Consider the following 13,654-nt stretch of genomic DNA (forward strand, 5'->3'; position numbering starts at 1 on the left):
ATGTGGGTGCTGAGAACTGAACCCAGGTCCTCTGGAAGAGCAGCCAGTGCTCTTAATTACTGAGTCATCTCTCCAGCCCAAAAAGTAAATCTTAAAAAAGAAAGAGAGAGAGAAACCTCAAAGCCTACTCCCAGTGACATACCTCCTCCAACAGAGCTACACCATCCTAATCCTTTCCAAACAGCTCATTAACTGGAACCTAAGCATGCAAATATATGAGCCGAAGGAGCCATTCTCACTCAAACCACTGCTGACTGATGGGTAGAGTTCCAGAGTCTGTGGAGATGGAAAGACTCTGCAATGAGAATGTCTGCTGAGTGTTGTGTATGTCTTCAATGTTACTTGACCATATACTTAGAAATGGTAAAAATGGCATGTTTACGCCATATGTTACAGTTCAAAGCACAATGGAGCCTCTGAGATGGCTCGGCGGGTAAAGGCACTTGTCCTCGAGCACAGTCACTTAAGCTTAAGCTCAGACCCCACACGGCGGACAAGAACAATTCCTGAAGGTTGTCCTCTGATCACACTCACACTCACCTCCCAGGACAGCATAAGCAAATGTAAAACCAAGTAATTCTTTAAGTACAATGAAAAGTTGATTAAAACTGGTCCATGCCAGGCAGTGGTGGCGCACACCTTTAATCCTAGTACTTGGGAGGCAGAGGCAGGTGGATTTCTAAGTTCGAGGCCAGCTTGGTTTACAGAGTGAGTTCCAGGACAGCCAGGGCTACACAGAGAAACCCTGTCTCGAAAAAAAAAACAAAAAAGAAAAAAAAAAACAAAACAACAACAAAAAGAACTGGTACATGCCACTAAGTATCCCACTGTGCTTCCCAAAAGAAGCCAGCTGTAGACTCGTTTATAGAACAATCCAGAACAGACAAATAGAGAGATAGAAAGCAGAACTGAAAGGAGGAGAAAAGTGGGCAGGCTGACGACGTCTCAATAAGTCTGAAAATATACTAGAAAGCACTGAGGGGTACATGCTAAGATAGAAGGGACAGGTGGGTCTCTGAGAGTTCAAGACTAACCAGGAATACATAGCAAGGCCCAGGACAGCCAAGGGTACATGGACAACCCCTGTGTTTCAAAAACACAAAGGGAAGAGAACAAGAGAGAATAATGAGGGAAGGAGAAAGAAAGATCACATTGCATGTTTTCTCATATGTAGAATGCACTCATATGTAACATAGAGAGAGAGAAAGAGAGAGAGAAGAGAGAGAGAAGAGAGAGGGGGGGAAGGAAGGGAGAGAGGGGAAGGAGAAAAGGAAGGAAGACACACAAACAAATGTAGAGCCAAGCAGAAGAGAGAAAGAGCAGGGAGGATGAGCAATATATGAAATGCCACCATGAAATCCACTGCTTTACACGCTGAAAATTCAAAGTACTTACACTTTCAAGTGGAGACATTTTTGGTATGTGATTTGTATCAGAATAACAAAATTCTTTCTTTTTTTTTTTAAGATTTATTTATTTATTATATGTAAGTACACTGCAGCTGTCTTCAGACACTCCAAAAGAGGATGCAAGATCTCTTTGGGGATGGTTGTGAGCCATTATGTGGTTGCTGGGATTTGAACTCAGGACCTCTGGAAGAGCAGTCTGTGCTCTTAACCATTGAGCCATCTCACCAGCCCAACAAAATTCTTTCAAAGCAAAAACAAAAACAAAAAAAACCAAAAAACTGAGCAACTTGAGACAACGTATGAATGGCTAAAGTGCCCAGCAACACCCACCTCAGGGAAAGGTCTCTGCAAGTGGTCCCATTTCAGAAGCTTCAGGTAGGCGTAATTCTGGACAGAAACAGGGGTGAGCAGTGGAGCATCCCCAGAGCCAGCAGCACCTCCCCCAGCTGGCAGGGCATGCTTGTACTTCTGAGTCAAAAGGTCATTTGAGGCCTCCTCCAGCCACTGTGTGACAAAGTCCAGGGAGTCTGTGGAGAACAGGGCTACACTCATCACCCTGACATTTGCAGGGACACTTCTTGGAATTACCTTAAGGAAGAACATTTCTACAGTGAAACTCAAGGTAGAGAATGAACTCTGGAACCCACAGAACTGAATCCAAATCACCATATTGCTTATCACTAGTTTTGTGACTTCAGACAAATCTGAATAGACGACTCCTGATATAAAGCCATGCATGGCACCTACCTCACAGCTGGCAGAGCAAGGGCCTGGCCTGGCCTCGCCTGCTTCCTTCCTACCTACTCTTTTCTCTGTAGTGAACACATTCGAGGTGGCTGGAAGCCCAGACTGACTGCAGCTCTAAGGGATGGTAAAACTTCTGGCTCGCAGACAAACAGGACAAGACACCAGCTGGAGTCCCTTTGTGTCGCACAGCATTTACACTGAGGGCTTACAAGTTAGCTTTACACACAGCCTTGTTTCTGGTGACTCACTGTAGCAGCAGCATGTCAGCGGGGTCCTCGGAGGGCTTTCAGTGGCCTTTATGTTCCCTCTGCTTTCCTAAGTTGAATAACGCACAGGTACCTATCAGAAACAGTGTCCTCCACATTCTGAGTAAAAAGTGCTTCTTGGGAGAGGTGCAGCCCTGGTGGAAGCCTCCTTCAAACCAAGCAGGAGCTGGGGTTACAGTGACTGTCAGCTCCTCCCTGGTACAGCTCCTCCCTGGTACAGCTCCTCCCTGGTACAGCTCCTCCCTGGTACAGCTCCTCCCTGGTACAGCTCCTCCCTGGCGCACTTCTGTTCTCTTCACAAAGTTCTCCATTTGGTCCTGACTGTTGAAACACATGGCCTCATCCTGCCTTTAGCCTTTCTCTGTGGCACTCAGCCTTTGGAAACCCTGAAATGGGGGCCAGTGCTAGGCTGTGATGACTCTAGGTGGGCTCCTATGCAGCAACCAGGCTTTCATGGCAGCTGAGCTTCTGGTACCTGACTCTGCCATGCTCTTTAGCCTAGAAGACCATGGCCTCAGACAGACTGAAGTGTGTCAGCCAGTCTTCTCCCACTCCTTCTCCTCTCCCCTCTTTCCATTCCTCCTGGCCCCAAGCTTCCATATAAGGCTATAGGAATTAACTTCTGTAGCCACTGAGTTAACCAACCTGGTCAGGCAACAAGATCTACTCAGACTGTCATTTTCATTGAATCAGCAAAGCTGTGCTACATGAAATGCACCACACGTTGCATCTGAAAGCATCCTACAAACACAACTGTACTAGACTCAGTCAGTTGTTTACCAGAAGTCACATGAGGCTTATAAAAATGCCATTTTCTTCCCAGCACTTGGGGAAGCAAAGACAGAAAAGCTGTCATAGTTTAAGGCCATCCTGGATTTCACAATGAACACCAGGCCACCCTGGCTGCAGAACAAGACCTGGTCTCAAGAACAAAACCAAAGCTGAGTGTGGTAGTGCATGCCTTAATCCTGTCACTGGAAAGGCAATGTTGCTCTCTACCCAGGGCTACATGTATTTTGAGACCCTGTCTCAGAAACAAATAAGAAACCAAAAAACAAACAAACAAACAAAAACCCCTCTCACCAAACACCACCACTAAGCAGAGTGAAAGCTGCCCTTTCCTGGTTGTGAAAACTGAATTATGCATAAGGAAAGAGGTAAAGTGGCATTCCCTGCTGTTCCCATCAGCAGAAGAAAAGCTAATTAACAGAGATTTGTCATCAAGGACAAAAATCAAGACCTGAAATATAATTAAGCTGAAACTAATGTTTTCCTTGGGGAAAAAATAAAAATTTAATCCAGTAATCTTCATTCTTTCCATTTTTACTCTCAGGCCCTACGCACATAGCTCTTGCCAGCTGAGTTTACTTTTCGTTATTTTGCTTTTGATGTTTAACAGCATCCAGTCCTTTTCCTTCCTCAAAGCACACTACCTTCGTGATTCTCACCTTGGGTTTGAAACAGTCACTGGCGTTTATGTAATGTGTTACAAGACAAAAGCCGAACAATGAAAAGGTGCCAACAGAGCTACTCACTCGGCTGCTTCTCCAACACTTCCTGAAACTTCTTCCTCTCATACTCCACTGACTGCTGCATGAGGTGTGGCCGAATGCTACTGATGGCAAAATTGGCCATGTCGACTTTCATTAGGTCCAGCACAGAAAATATTGCCCTGAGAAAAAGAGAAAAAAAATTAGAAGCAGGCAGTCATGATGTAAGCCTTCTTTAAAGGAAAAAGAGATATGTGTTTTTTTTTTTTTTTTTTTTTTTTTTTTTTGGTTTTTCAAGACAGGGTTTCTCTGTATAGCTCTGGCTGTCCTGTAACTCACTCTGTAGACCAGGCTGGCCTCGAACTCAGAAATCCGCCTGCCTCTGCCTCCTAAGTGCTGGGATTAAAGGCGTGCGCCACCACCGCCCAGGCGAGATACGTGTTTTATCTTAGAAGGGGCAGCAAAAGAAATCTGGGAAATCATGAGAAAAATGGATTAAAAAAATGAGTTTGGGGTCTGGAGAGATGGTTCAGTGGTTAAAAGCACTTCCTGCTCTTCCAGGGCACCTGTGCTGGCTAGTTTTATGTCAACTTGACACAAGCTAGAGTCATCAGAGAGGAGCCTCAGTTGAGAAAATGTCTCCATGAGATTGGGGCACTTTCTTAATTAGTGATTGACAGGGGAGGGCCCAGCCCACTGTGGGTGGTGCCATCCCTGGGCTGAGGGTCCTGGGTTCTATAAGAAAGCAGGCTTTAGGGCTGGAGAGGTGGCTCAGTGGTTAAAAGTACTAGCTGCTCTTCCAAAGGCCCTGAGTTCAATTCCTAGCACCCACATGGCAGCTTACAACTGTCTGCAACTCTAGTTTCAGGGGATCCCCCACCTTCACATAGACATACATGCAGGCAAATCACAAATGTATATAAAATTTAAAAAAATCTTAATTAAAAAGTTTTTAAAAATTAAAAAAAAAAAAGCAGGCTTTAAAATAAAAATAAACAGTAAACAGCACTCCCCCATAGCCTCTGCAATCAGCGCCTCCTTCCAGGTTCCTACCCTTGCTGCTTTTGATAATGAGCTGTTTTATGGAACTGTGAGTAAAATAGCCCTTTTCAGGCTGGTGAGATGGCTCAGCGGGTAAGAGCACTGACTGGTCTTCCAAAGTTCCCGAGTTCAAATCCCAGCAATCACATGGTGGCTCATAACCACCTGTAATGAGACCTGACGCCCTCTTCTGGCATGTCTGAAGACAGCTACAGTGTAGTTATGTCTAATAATAAATAAATCTCTGGGCCGAAGAGAACACAGACTGAGAGAGTGGGTTCCCAACAACCACATAAAGGCTCACAACCATCTGTACAGCTACAGTGTACTCATATACATAAAATAAACAAATAAATAAATCTTTAAAAAACATAACCCTTTTCTCCCCAATTTGCTTTTGGTCATGGTATCTCACCACAGCAATAGGAACCATAAGACAAACTGGTTCTAGGATCATGGGTTTTTGCTGTGACAGACCTGACCATGTTGTTTGGGGAGGATTGTGGAAACTTTGGAACTTTGGGCGAGAAAAGCCACTGAGTGTTCAAAGCTCAGTGAGCTTTTCTCTGGGAGCTTGGAATCTGTTGAGAGCAGTGCAGATGATATAGGCCTGGCATTTGAAGTTCCAGAGGGACGTTGAAGAGTCACTTAAAGGCCGACAATCTATGGCTCTGGTTAGCTTGGGATGAAGAATCAGCTGTGATTAACAAGAGACCAGAAACACTGAAGTAAAGCCTTTGCATTACTGGGACAATTGATGCTGGCTAGCTGAAGCTAAGAAATGTGTGCTGATTAAGAAACCAGCACCACTGAGGTGACATCTTCTCAGAAGTGTTTCATCAGAGTCAATACACAGAAGCCGTATTCCCAGAGGTAACCAACACTGTCCTCAGACTAGCAGCTGAATTTGGGACTGTGTAAGAGTCACCAGGTTGACCTCGTTTTGAAGGCATGAAGGGATCATGGGAAGCAATGAGGCTTGGCACCCTGGGAGGCCTGGAGAGGAGGCCACTGGTGAAGGTGGAGCCAGAACCATAGAAGAAGCCCCAGGATTGAAGGAGTCATGAGGAAAGTTGGGGCTTTGCACCATGATGAGAGCCCAGGAGAGGCTACTGGTCAAAGTACATCCCAGTTACGGAGGACTCCAGCATTTTGGAGATGCCAATACCATGGAACAATCTCCAAGAACAGGAGCAGCCATGGTGAAGTGGAGCCAGCCTGAACCTAGAAGACAAGCTCTGTGTATTGCATAGGGCAGTTGGCCCAGGCTCTTTAGAGGAGCCCAAAATATCAGGAGTGAATCCCAGACACTGGACATTGAGAGATTTACACAGTTGTAGTTTGGTTTTGCTTTGATCTGTTTGTGGCTATGCCCTGGCTCTTCCCTCTTGAAATAAAATATTTAACTTAAGTATGATTTTTATAAAAGCCAACAGTTGAGAGACTGAGCTTTTGAAAGAAATTTTGGGGCCGGCAGTGGTGGTCCATGCCTTTAATCCCAGCACTTGGGAGGCAGAGGCAGGTGGATTTCTGAGTTCGAGGCCAGCCTGGTCTACAGAGTGAGTTCCAGGATAGCCAGGGCTACACAGAGAAACCCTGTCTCAGGAAAAAAAATAAAAAAAGAAGAGATTTTTGGGATTTTTAGAGACTGAGTATTTTAAAAAGACTGAACTTTTAGTGTGTTTGAATTTATAAAGACCATGGGGGACTTTTAAAGTTATTTATGTTTTATGTTGTGATATTAATATTACTGTGTAACTTGGAGCTAAATGAGAAAGAAAAGATTATAATTGAAAAGTGATGTGTTTGTGTGTCAAGTTGGCAAGGGATCAGTTGTGCTGGCTAGTTTTATGTCAACTTGACACAAGCTAGACCATCAGAGGCAAGACCTCAGTTCAGTTCCCAGCCTCTTCCAGCATCAGCTCTCCCACGCACATGCACAGACAGACAGACATACAACTAAAAGTAAATCTCTTCTAAAAAGTACAACAAATTTAGAACACAAACTCTTTAACTAATGGTTTGAAAGAGTGCAAAATTTTAAGGTACTTTTTTTAACCTTTTTTTTTTTTTTTTGGTTTGGTTTTTCGAGACAAGGTTTCTCTGTGTAGTCCTGGCTGTCTTGGAACTTACTCTGTAGACCAGGCTGGCCTCGAACTCAGAAATCTGCCTGCCTCTGCCTCCCAAGTGCTGGGATTAAAGGCAGCGCCACCGCCACCTGGCTTTTTTTAAAACTTTTTTAACGTCCTAATCTCGACACTGCCTTTCCAGCCCAGAACTTGTTCCCTGGCTCTAGGCCAGCCCTTCTGGCAGGCAGCCTGAGGAAGGACAGAGTCCTCGGTATAAAAACTGAAGCTCCGCTGGGCGGTAGTGGCACACACTTTTAATCCCAGCACTTGGGAGGCAGAGACAGGAGGATTTCTGAGTTCAAGGCCAGCCTAGTTCCAGGACATCCAGGGCTACACAGAGAAACTGTCTCGAAAAAAAAAAATGAAGCTCCTTCATCTTCGTGCTTACATAGGTTAACTCATTTTCTAAGCAAAGAATAAAAACTGGCTATGTAAGGGTGCTCATATATATAATCCCAGCACTATGAAGACAGAGGCAGGAGCATCTCTATAAGTTTGATACCAGCCTGGTCTACAAGCGGCATTCTAGAACAGCCAGAGGTAGGTACACAGAGAGACACTATCCCAAAACAAAACAAAACCTAACTCTCTCCTTTCTTCCTCCCTCTTATCTCAATTTCTGTTTTAAGAGTTATTTTATGCTCTAGTTCAATGGCCATGACTCTGAACTGCTAAGTGCCCAGCCATGGGAGGTTCAGGTGTAGATGTGGCCTGCACAGAGGCAGGGCTAGGATCAAAGTGCTCCCAGGCCTGTGGCCCTTGAGAACCACAGCCTACACACAGGGTCACAGGAGCATTCCCCCAAGACTCTGTCTGGCTCACAGATCCCGAGAGGCACACTATCTCTACTGCAAACCCGCCCACCAGTTCTCTAGGATGAGCCACAGGGAAGCAGAGGCAGCAGAACTCACCCATGGGCAGCTGCTGATTGAGAGTAACAAGCTCACAGGGTGCTTTCAAAAGCCCACGACTCCCAACTTCTCCTTATAAAAAAAGTCATCACAGACAGGAGCAGCTGGAACTAAGATGCAATTCTCTCTCTCCCTCTTTCTTATTCTACTTATTCATTCAATTCAGTCATACTTAAATGATTACTTTATGTGTATTGGTATTTTGCCTACATGTATGTCTGTGTAAGGGTATCAGATCCCCTGAACTAGAGTTACAGATGGTCGTGAACTGCCATCTTATGGTTGCTGGGAATTGAACCTGGGTCCTCTGGCAGAATAGCCAACACTCTTAACCGCTGAACCATCTCTCCAGCCCTCATTCATTTTCTAAGACAGTATCTCACTATGTGCCCCAAACAGGATTTGAACTTAAGATGCTACTTTAACTTCTTAGTGCTACAAAAGCAGTGGCAGTTAGTGACGAAATTCCTACATTTCTGTGTTTTAGATGTTTTAGAAACACTTTTGAAGCCGGGCAGTGGTGGCGCACACCTTTAATCCCAGCACTTGGGAGGCAGAGGCAGGCAGATTTCTGAGTTCGAGGTCAGACTGGTCTACAGAGTGAGTTCCAGGGCAGCCAGGGCTACACAGAGAAACCCTGTCTGGAAAAACCAAAAGAAAAAAAAAGAAAGAAAGAAACACTTGTTTGAAATGACTGGGTTCTTAGGCTTCAGGAAACGTAAATCTGCAATAGGTTTTCAACTAGAAGTAGTGTGATGAACACATTCCATACCTGAAAAGAGGCACTATTTCCTTAATGTCCTTTAGTTTTTTAACTTCCTCATCTCGAGCAGGTGCACACAATATCCCCATCATGCCAATAATGAATTCTGCCAGCTTGGAAATGTCTAGGGCCCCATTCTCCGCTTCTTGTTTTATCAGCTCCACATCCAAGACTTCTGTTATCTGGTTCCTTAGTCTAGTGTGACCAGGCAGCAAGAAAGATAACAGAGTCTACAAGAGAACATAGCTAAATTTAATCAGAATTTCTCAATCTGGAATTTTTTTTTTTTTTTGGTTTTTCGAGACAAGGTTTCTCTGTATAGCCTTGGCTGTCCTGGAACTCACTCTGTAGACCAGGCTGGCCTCGAACTCAGAAATCTGCCTGCCTCTGCCTCCCAAGTGCTGGGATTAAAGGCGTGAGCCACCACTGCCCAGCTAGGAATGCTTTTTATTATACATGACGGGAGTTATTACTATTCAAAAGGAAAGGATCACCAACTGCTATTATAATGCACATATTTTCATCAGCCACTTATTTAACAAATCTACAGACAAACATGCACGTGAATCATTAAAATAGCTATTTAAGCTTTGTTTATATTCTAGCAATCTCCTGCATGCAAGGAAAAACTGGGAGTTTGTTGGTTTGTGTTTGTTCTTTGGGGTAGGGCCTGATGTGCGGTCTCATCTGTCTACAAGCTAGCTGTCCAGCTTCCCATGTGCTAGCATCAGGGTATGTATTACCATGTTTGCCTAAAACTGATCAATGATAAGCAAAGGAAAGGTCTCTTCCTATGGAAGCCTGTGAGCCAACCACTGATTCTAATTTTCCCAGGGAACAATTCTTCAGTATGAAGGTTAAAGTGGTCCACCTCCAGCCTTTTCCATCCCAAGGCATAATTACTTTTTAGCTAATATAAGTTGAATGTTACTTACTAAAAATTTATAAAAACCTATTTCATTATGCAAGTTTTGTAGTCTCTATGCAATATGAACATTTTCTTTCTTGTACAAAAGTAGAGCCTTCAGGTTATCATGGCTCGGTTGAAAAAAAAAAGACTGTAAAGGGCATTGGTGGCTGAGTCAAATACTCAATACAAATTCCTTCAAATCATTTAACTTTGGGGCCCTCAATTTCTTTAGTTTTCTGGCATAGTAACATAGTAATGAATGGTCCCAGGCTGGAGAGATGGCTCAGCAGTTAAGAGCACTAACTGCTCTTCCAGAGGTCCTGAGTTCAATACCCAGCAACCACATGGTGACTCACAACCATCTGTAATAGGGATCTGATGCCCTCTTCTGGTATGTTTAAAGATAGCTACAATGTACTCACATAAATATAATAAATAAATCTTTGGAAACAAAACAAAACAAAACAAAACAATGAATAGTCCCTAAGCACCATTAATTCTTAGTCTTACCTCTTTGATCTCTCCTACAAGTTTGATGGCATGGTCATATGTTGGGGGGTCTTCACTTAACTGGACACTCAAGCAATCCCAGAATGCTTTATGTACAATCTCTTTTACTCTTTTCTCCAAGCTAAAGACAACAGGAAAAATAAAAAGATAAATATTATATATGCCTGTATTTAAAATCACTTTCAAAAATCATAAATTCTATAGCTATAGAGTAACAAATCTTTAAAACCATAAGAACCAAGGAAATGCATACCGGATGTAAGCTGATGACACACTATTTACTCTGCCTTTTAAGAAGAGTGCCTTTCACCTCACTTAGTAGCCAGCATGAATCCAGTGACTAGCACATAACAATGCCATAGAGAAAAGAGTGAGTGCTGGAGAGATGCCTCAGCAGTACGAGCCTCAGCTGCTCTTCTCAGCACCCACATGGTGGCTCACAACTATCCGTAATTCCAGGTTCAGGAGACACAACACGGTCTTCTGACCTCTGTGGACACCACGAATACACATTATGTACATAAACACATGTAGGAAAAACACTCATCACAAATTTTTAATTTCTGAAAGACTGGAGAATTGAGAGTTGCTAATTTTCATTTCTCTGACTTCAGCAAGTTTCTATGATACATATATATGAATACAGGTGCCTACAGAGCCAGAGGCAATGGATCTCCATGGAAACTGAGTTACAGGTGATTGTACACTACCCAGCATAGGTGCCTGGAACTGTACTCAAGCCCTCTTGCAAGAACAGTAAGTACCCTTAACTACTGAGCCATCTCTCTAGTCTTCATCTTTTATTATTATCTTGTTTTGTTTCTGTTTTCTGACATAGGGGCTCATTGTAGTGTTAAATTCAGCGTGGGTGCCCCACTCAAGAAGAATCAGGAGAGAGATCACTGCAATTTGCATGAGGTTTTTATTGAACCAGTATACTGGGGTCATCCTGCATTTGGAGCAAAGGTGACCCCCAGGAACAAAAGCACACACTTTTTATACCTTTCAGTACATAGGTTTACAGCATGAGTTGCTTATCTCTCATGGGTGAAGCCCATTGTCTTTTGTTCAAATTGACCTCTATGCCCCAGGTGAGGAGGAGATCCGGATTGCATGTAGGAGGAGTGGGGGAGGGGGGAGATCCACCCCCTTACTGGGGATGTTTCCTGGAATCTGGCATCTGGCATCACTCCCCACAATTAGGGCATCTCCTGGGGACTGATGTTTGCTCAGTAAACCCTTCTGAAGCTCTGTCTTTAGGCTTAATGGACATTCCTTACTCCTTGGTATTTTTATGAGGTGTCCCTATTTGCTCAATTCTACAGTAGCTCTGCCTGGCTTCTAACTTACCACATAGTTGAGGATGACCTTGAACTGATCCTCCTGCCTCTACTTCCCAAGTGTTAGGATTATGGGCATGTGCCACCTCACCTGGCTTCCCTGGCTTCCCAAAGGATGGGAAGTAGATGACACAGTAAATGGAAGTGAATGAAACAGTGCACTGACAACACTGGAAAAACAAAGAGTGGCTACTACATCCTAATAGGGAAAAGATGGCATCAAAGATCTTATACCTGAGAGCCTTTATTTCTATCCTGGAGTACACGTGGCTTTCAGACCCATGTTCATAACAGTCATTCCTAACCTAGAAATATTTTTAGCACTGATGTATAAAAGGAAGAATGTACTTAAACACACTGACATCGAGTGAAAAGCCATTCCCAGAACTGGGAAATGCTCTAGTACACAAATCCACGCACGCACCTGCCTTCGGCTAATTCAACAGCATTAATCCGGAAGTCTCCATTTACTACAATTTCATGGGCTAGAGCCATGTTGGTGACTCCTTTCGCTGTTTCTAGAAGTTCCTCTACAGTGACAAGCCGAGGAGGACTAGCTGTAACAGAAAGCAGCGTGAGAAGTCTGTTAGGTTAAGGCCAGCAATGGCAGCTGCACAGATGGCCCCAACACTTCAAACAACAAACCTAACTTTGTCTTAGTTTCCTTCTACCTAGAACCCTAAAAATATATAACACACAAAATATGATTCCTACTAAGATTGCTCAACGGAAAATAAAAAGTTAGCCTAATGTCACACATCTTTAATCCCAATACTCTGGAGGCAGAGGCAGGTAGATCTCTGAGTTCAAGGCCAGAGCTAATTGCAGGACAGCCAAGGCTACACAGAAAAACCCTCTTAAAAACCAATAGTAGTAGCAGAAGGAGAAGAAAGAAGAGGAAGAGGAGGAAGAGGAGGAAGAGGAGGAAGAAGAGTCATCTTCTTACAATTCCAGAACTAGGAAAGTAGAGGCAGTAGGATCAGAAGTTCAAGACCAGTCTGGGTTTTATACATATAAGGTCTCACCTTAAAACCAGGTAACAGGGTGGAGGTGGGAGCAGTGTTTTTGATGTAAATAAATAAATTAAATAAAAAACAAACAGATAAGCAATGTCGTTGCTTTGCTCATCAGGGTTTAACAAATGAAAAGTTTCTAGGTGAAAAAAAACGCATTTCCTCCCAGCTGTATTTGTTTCCTTTGCTCCCCACTGATGCTGAAAAGGGAACCAAATCTAAGACCTGGCCGTCTCCTCTTTAAAAAAATTTATTAGGCCGGGCGGTGGTGGCGCACACCTTTAGTCCCAGCACTTGGGAGGCAGAGGCAGGCGGATTCCTGAGTTCGAGGCCAGCCTGGTCTACGGAGTGAGTTCCAGGACAGCCAGGGCTACATAGAGAAACTCTGTCTTGAAAAACAAAAACAAAAACAAAAAATGTATGAGTTGAATTAGTGTCTTAAACTTGGTATGAACTGATGGAATGCAAAGATGTTTGGGAAACCATGTGACCAAGTCTTCTGAGAAAGTATAAGAACTTAGAACAACAATAAGGGAGAGGCTCTTTCATTCAGCAACAAAAAGGTAGAGGCCTTTTCTTTTTCTGAACAATAAAGGTTGGAGCTGCTTTTTCATCCAGAGTAAGTGAGTTTTTTCTATGCTAGCACCTGCTTGTTGGAACTTGCTCATAGGAGCTTTTGCTCCACCCACCAAATGTATACAGGCATAAGTAAGTATAGGTATGTGTATGTAAGTATGCATTAAATACTTGTGGAGTTGATAAAGACAGGTGGTCAGGCCTAAAGTGCATGTGTGTGTGTGTGTGTGTGTGTGTGTGTGTGTGTGTGTGTGTGTGCATATTGCCTGTGTAAAAGATTTTAATTTTCTTCCTTTTCTTTTTTAAAAAAGATTTATTTACTTTATGTATATGAGTACACTTTAGCTGTCTTCAGACACACCAGAAGAGGACATCAGATCCCATTACAGATGATTGTGAGCCACACCATGTGGTTGCTGGTAACTGAACTCAGGACCTTTGGAAGAGCAGTCAAGTGCTCTTAACCACTGAGCCATCTCTCCTGCCCCCAGTTTTCTTCCTTTCTTTTCTCTATGGTTCACAAACAGTTAATGAGTTCCAATCCTTTTG

General features: G+C 43.5%; 1 protein-coding gene across 3 annotated transcripts in view; it reads right to left on the reverse strand.

Moving 5' to 3' along the window:
• Window positions 1-13,654, reverse strand: part of Tcp11l1 (t-complex 11 like 1) — a 41,735-nt gene that overhangs the window by 20,285 nt on the left and 7,796 nt on the right. For all 3 annotated transcript variants that reach the window (XR_004118734.1, XM_031371219.1, XM_031371218.1), the window contains 5 exons: window positions 11,941-12,073; window positions 10,177-10,297; window positions 8,766-8,986; window positions 3,958-4,094; window positions 1,740-1,936 (listed from right to left, as the gene is read on the reverse strand). Coding sequence is in view for 2 of the 3 variants with exons in the window: in XM_031371219.1 (XP_031227079.1) it covers window positions 1,740-1,936; window positions 3,958-4,094; window positions 8,766-8,986; window positions 10,177-10,297; window positions 11,941-12,073 (809 nt within the window). In the remaining variant the exon portion in view is untranslated. The remainder of the gene's footprint in view (window positions 1-1,739; window positions 1,937-3,957; window positions 4,095-8,765; window positions 8,987-10,176; window positions 10,298-11,940; window positions 12,074-13,654) is intronic.

Source organism: Mastomys coucha, unplaced genomic scaffold (assembly GCF_008632895.1).
Source record: "Mastomys coucha isolate ucsf_1 unplaced genomic scaffold, UCSF_Mcou_1 pScaffold15, whole genome shotgun sequence".
In the NCBI taxonomy this organism is placed as follows: domain Eukaryota; kingdom Metazoa; phylum Chordata; class Mammalia; order Rodentia; family Muridae; genus Mastomys; species Mastomys coucha.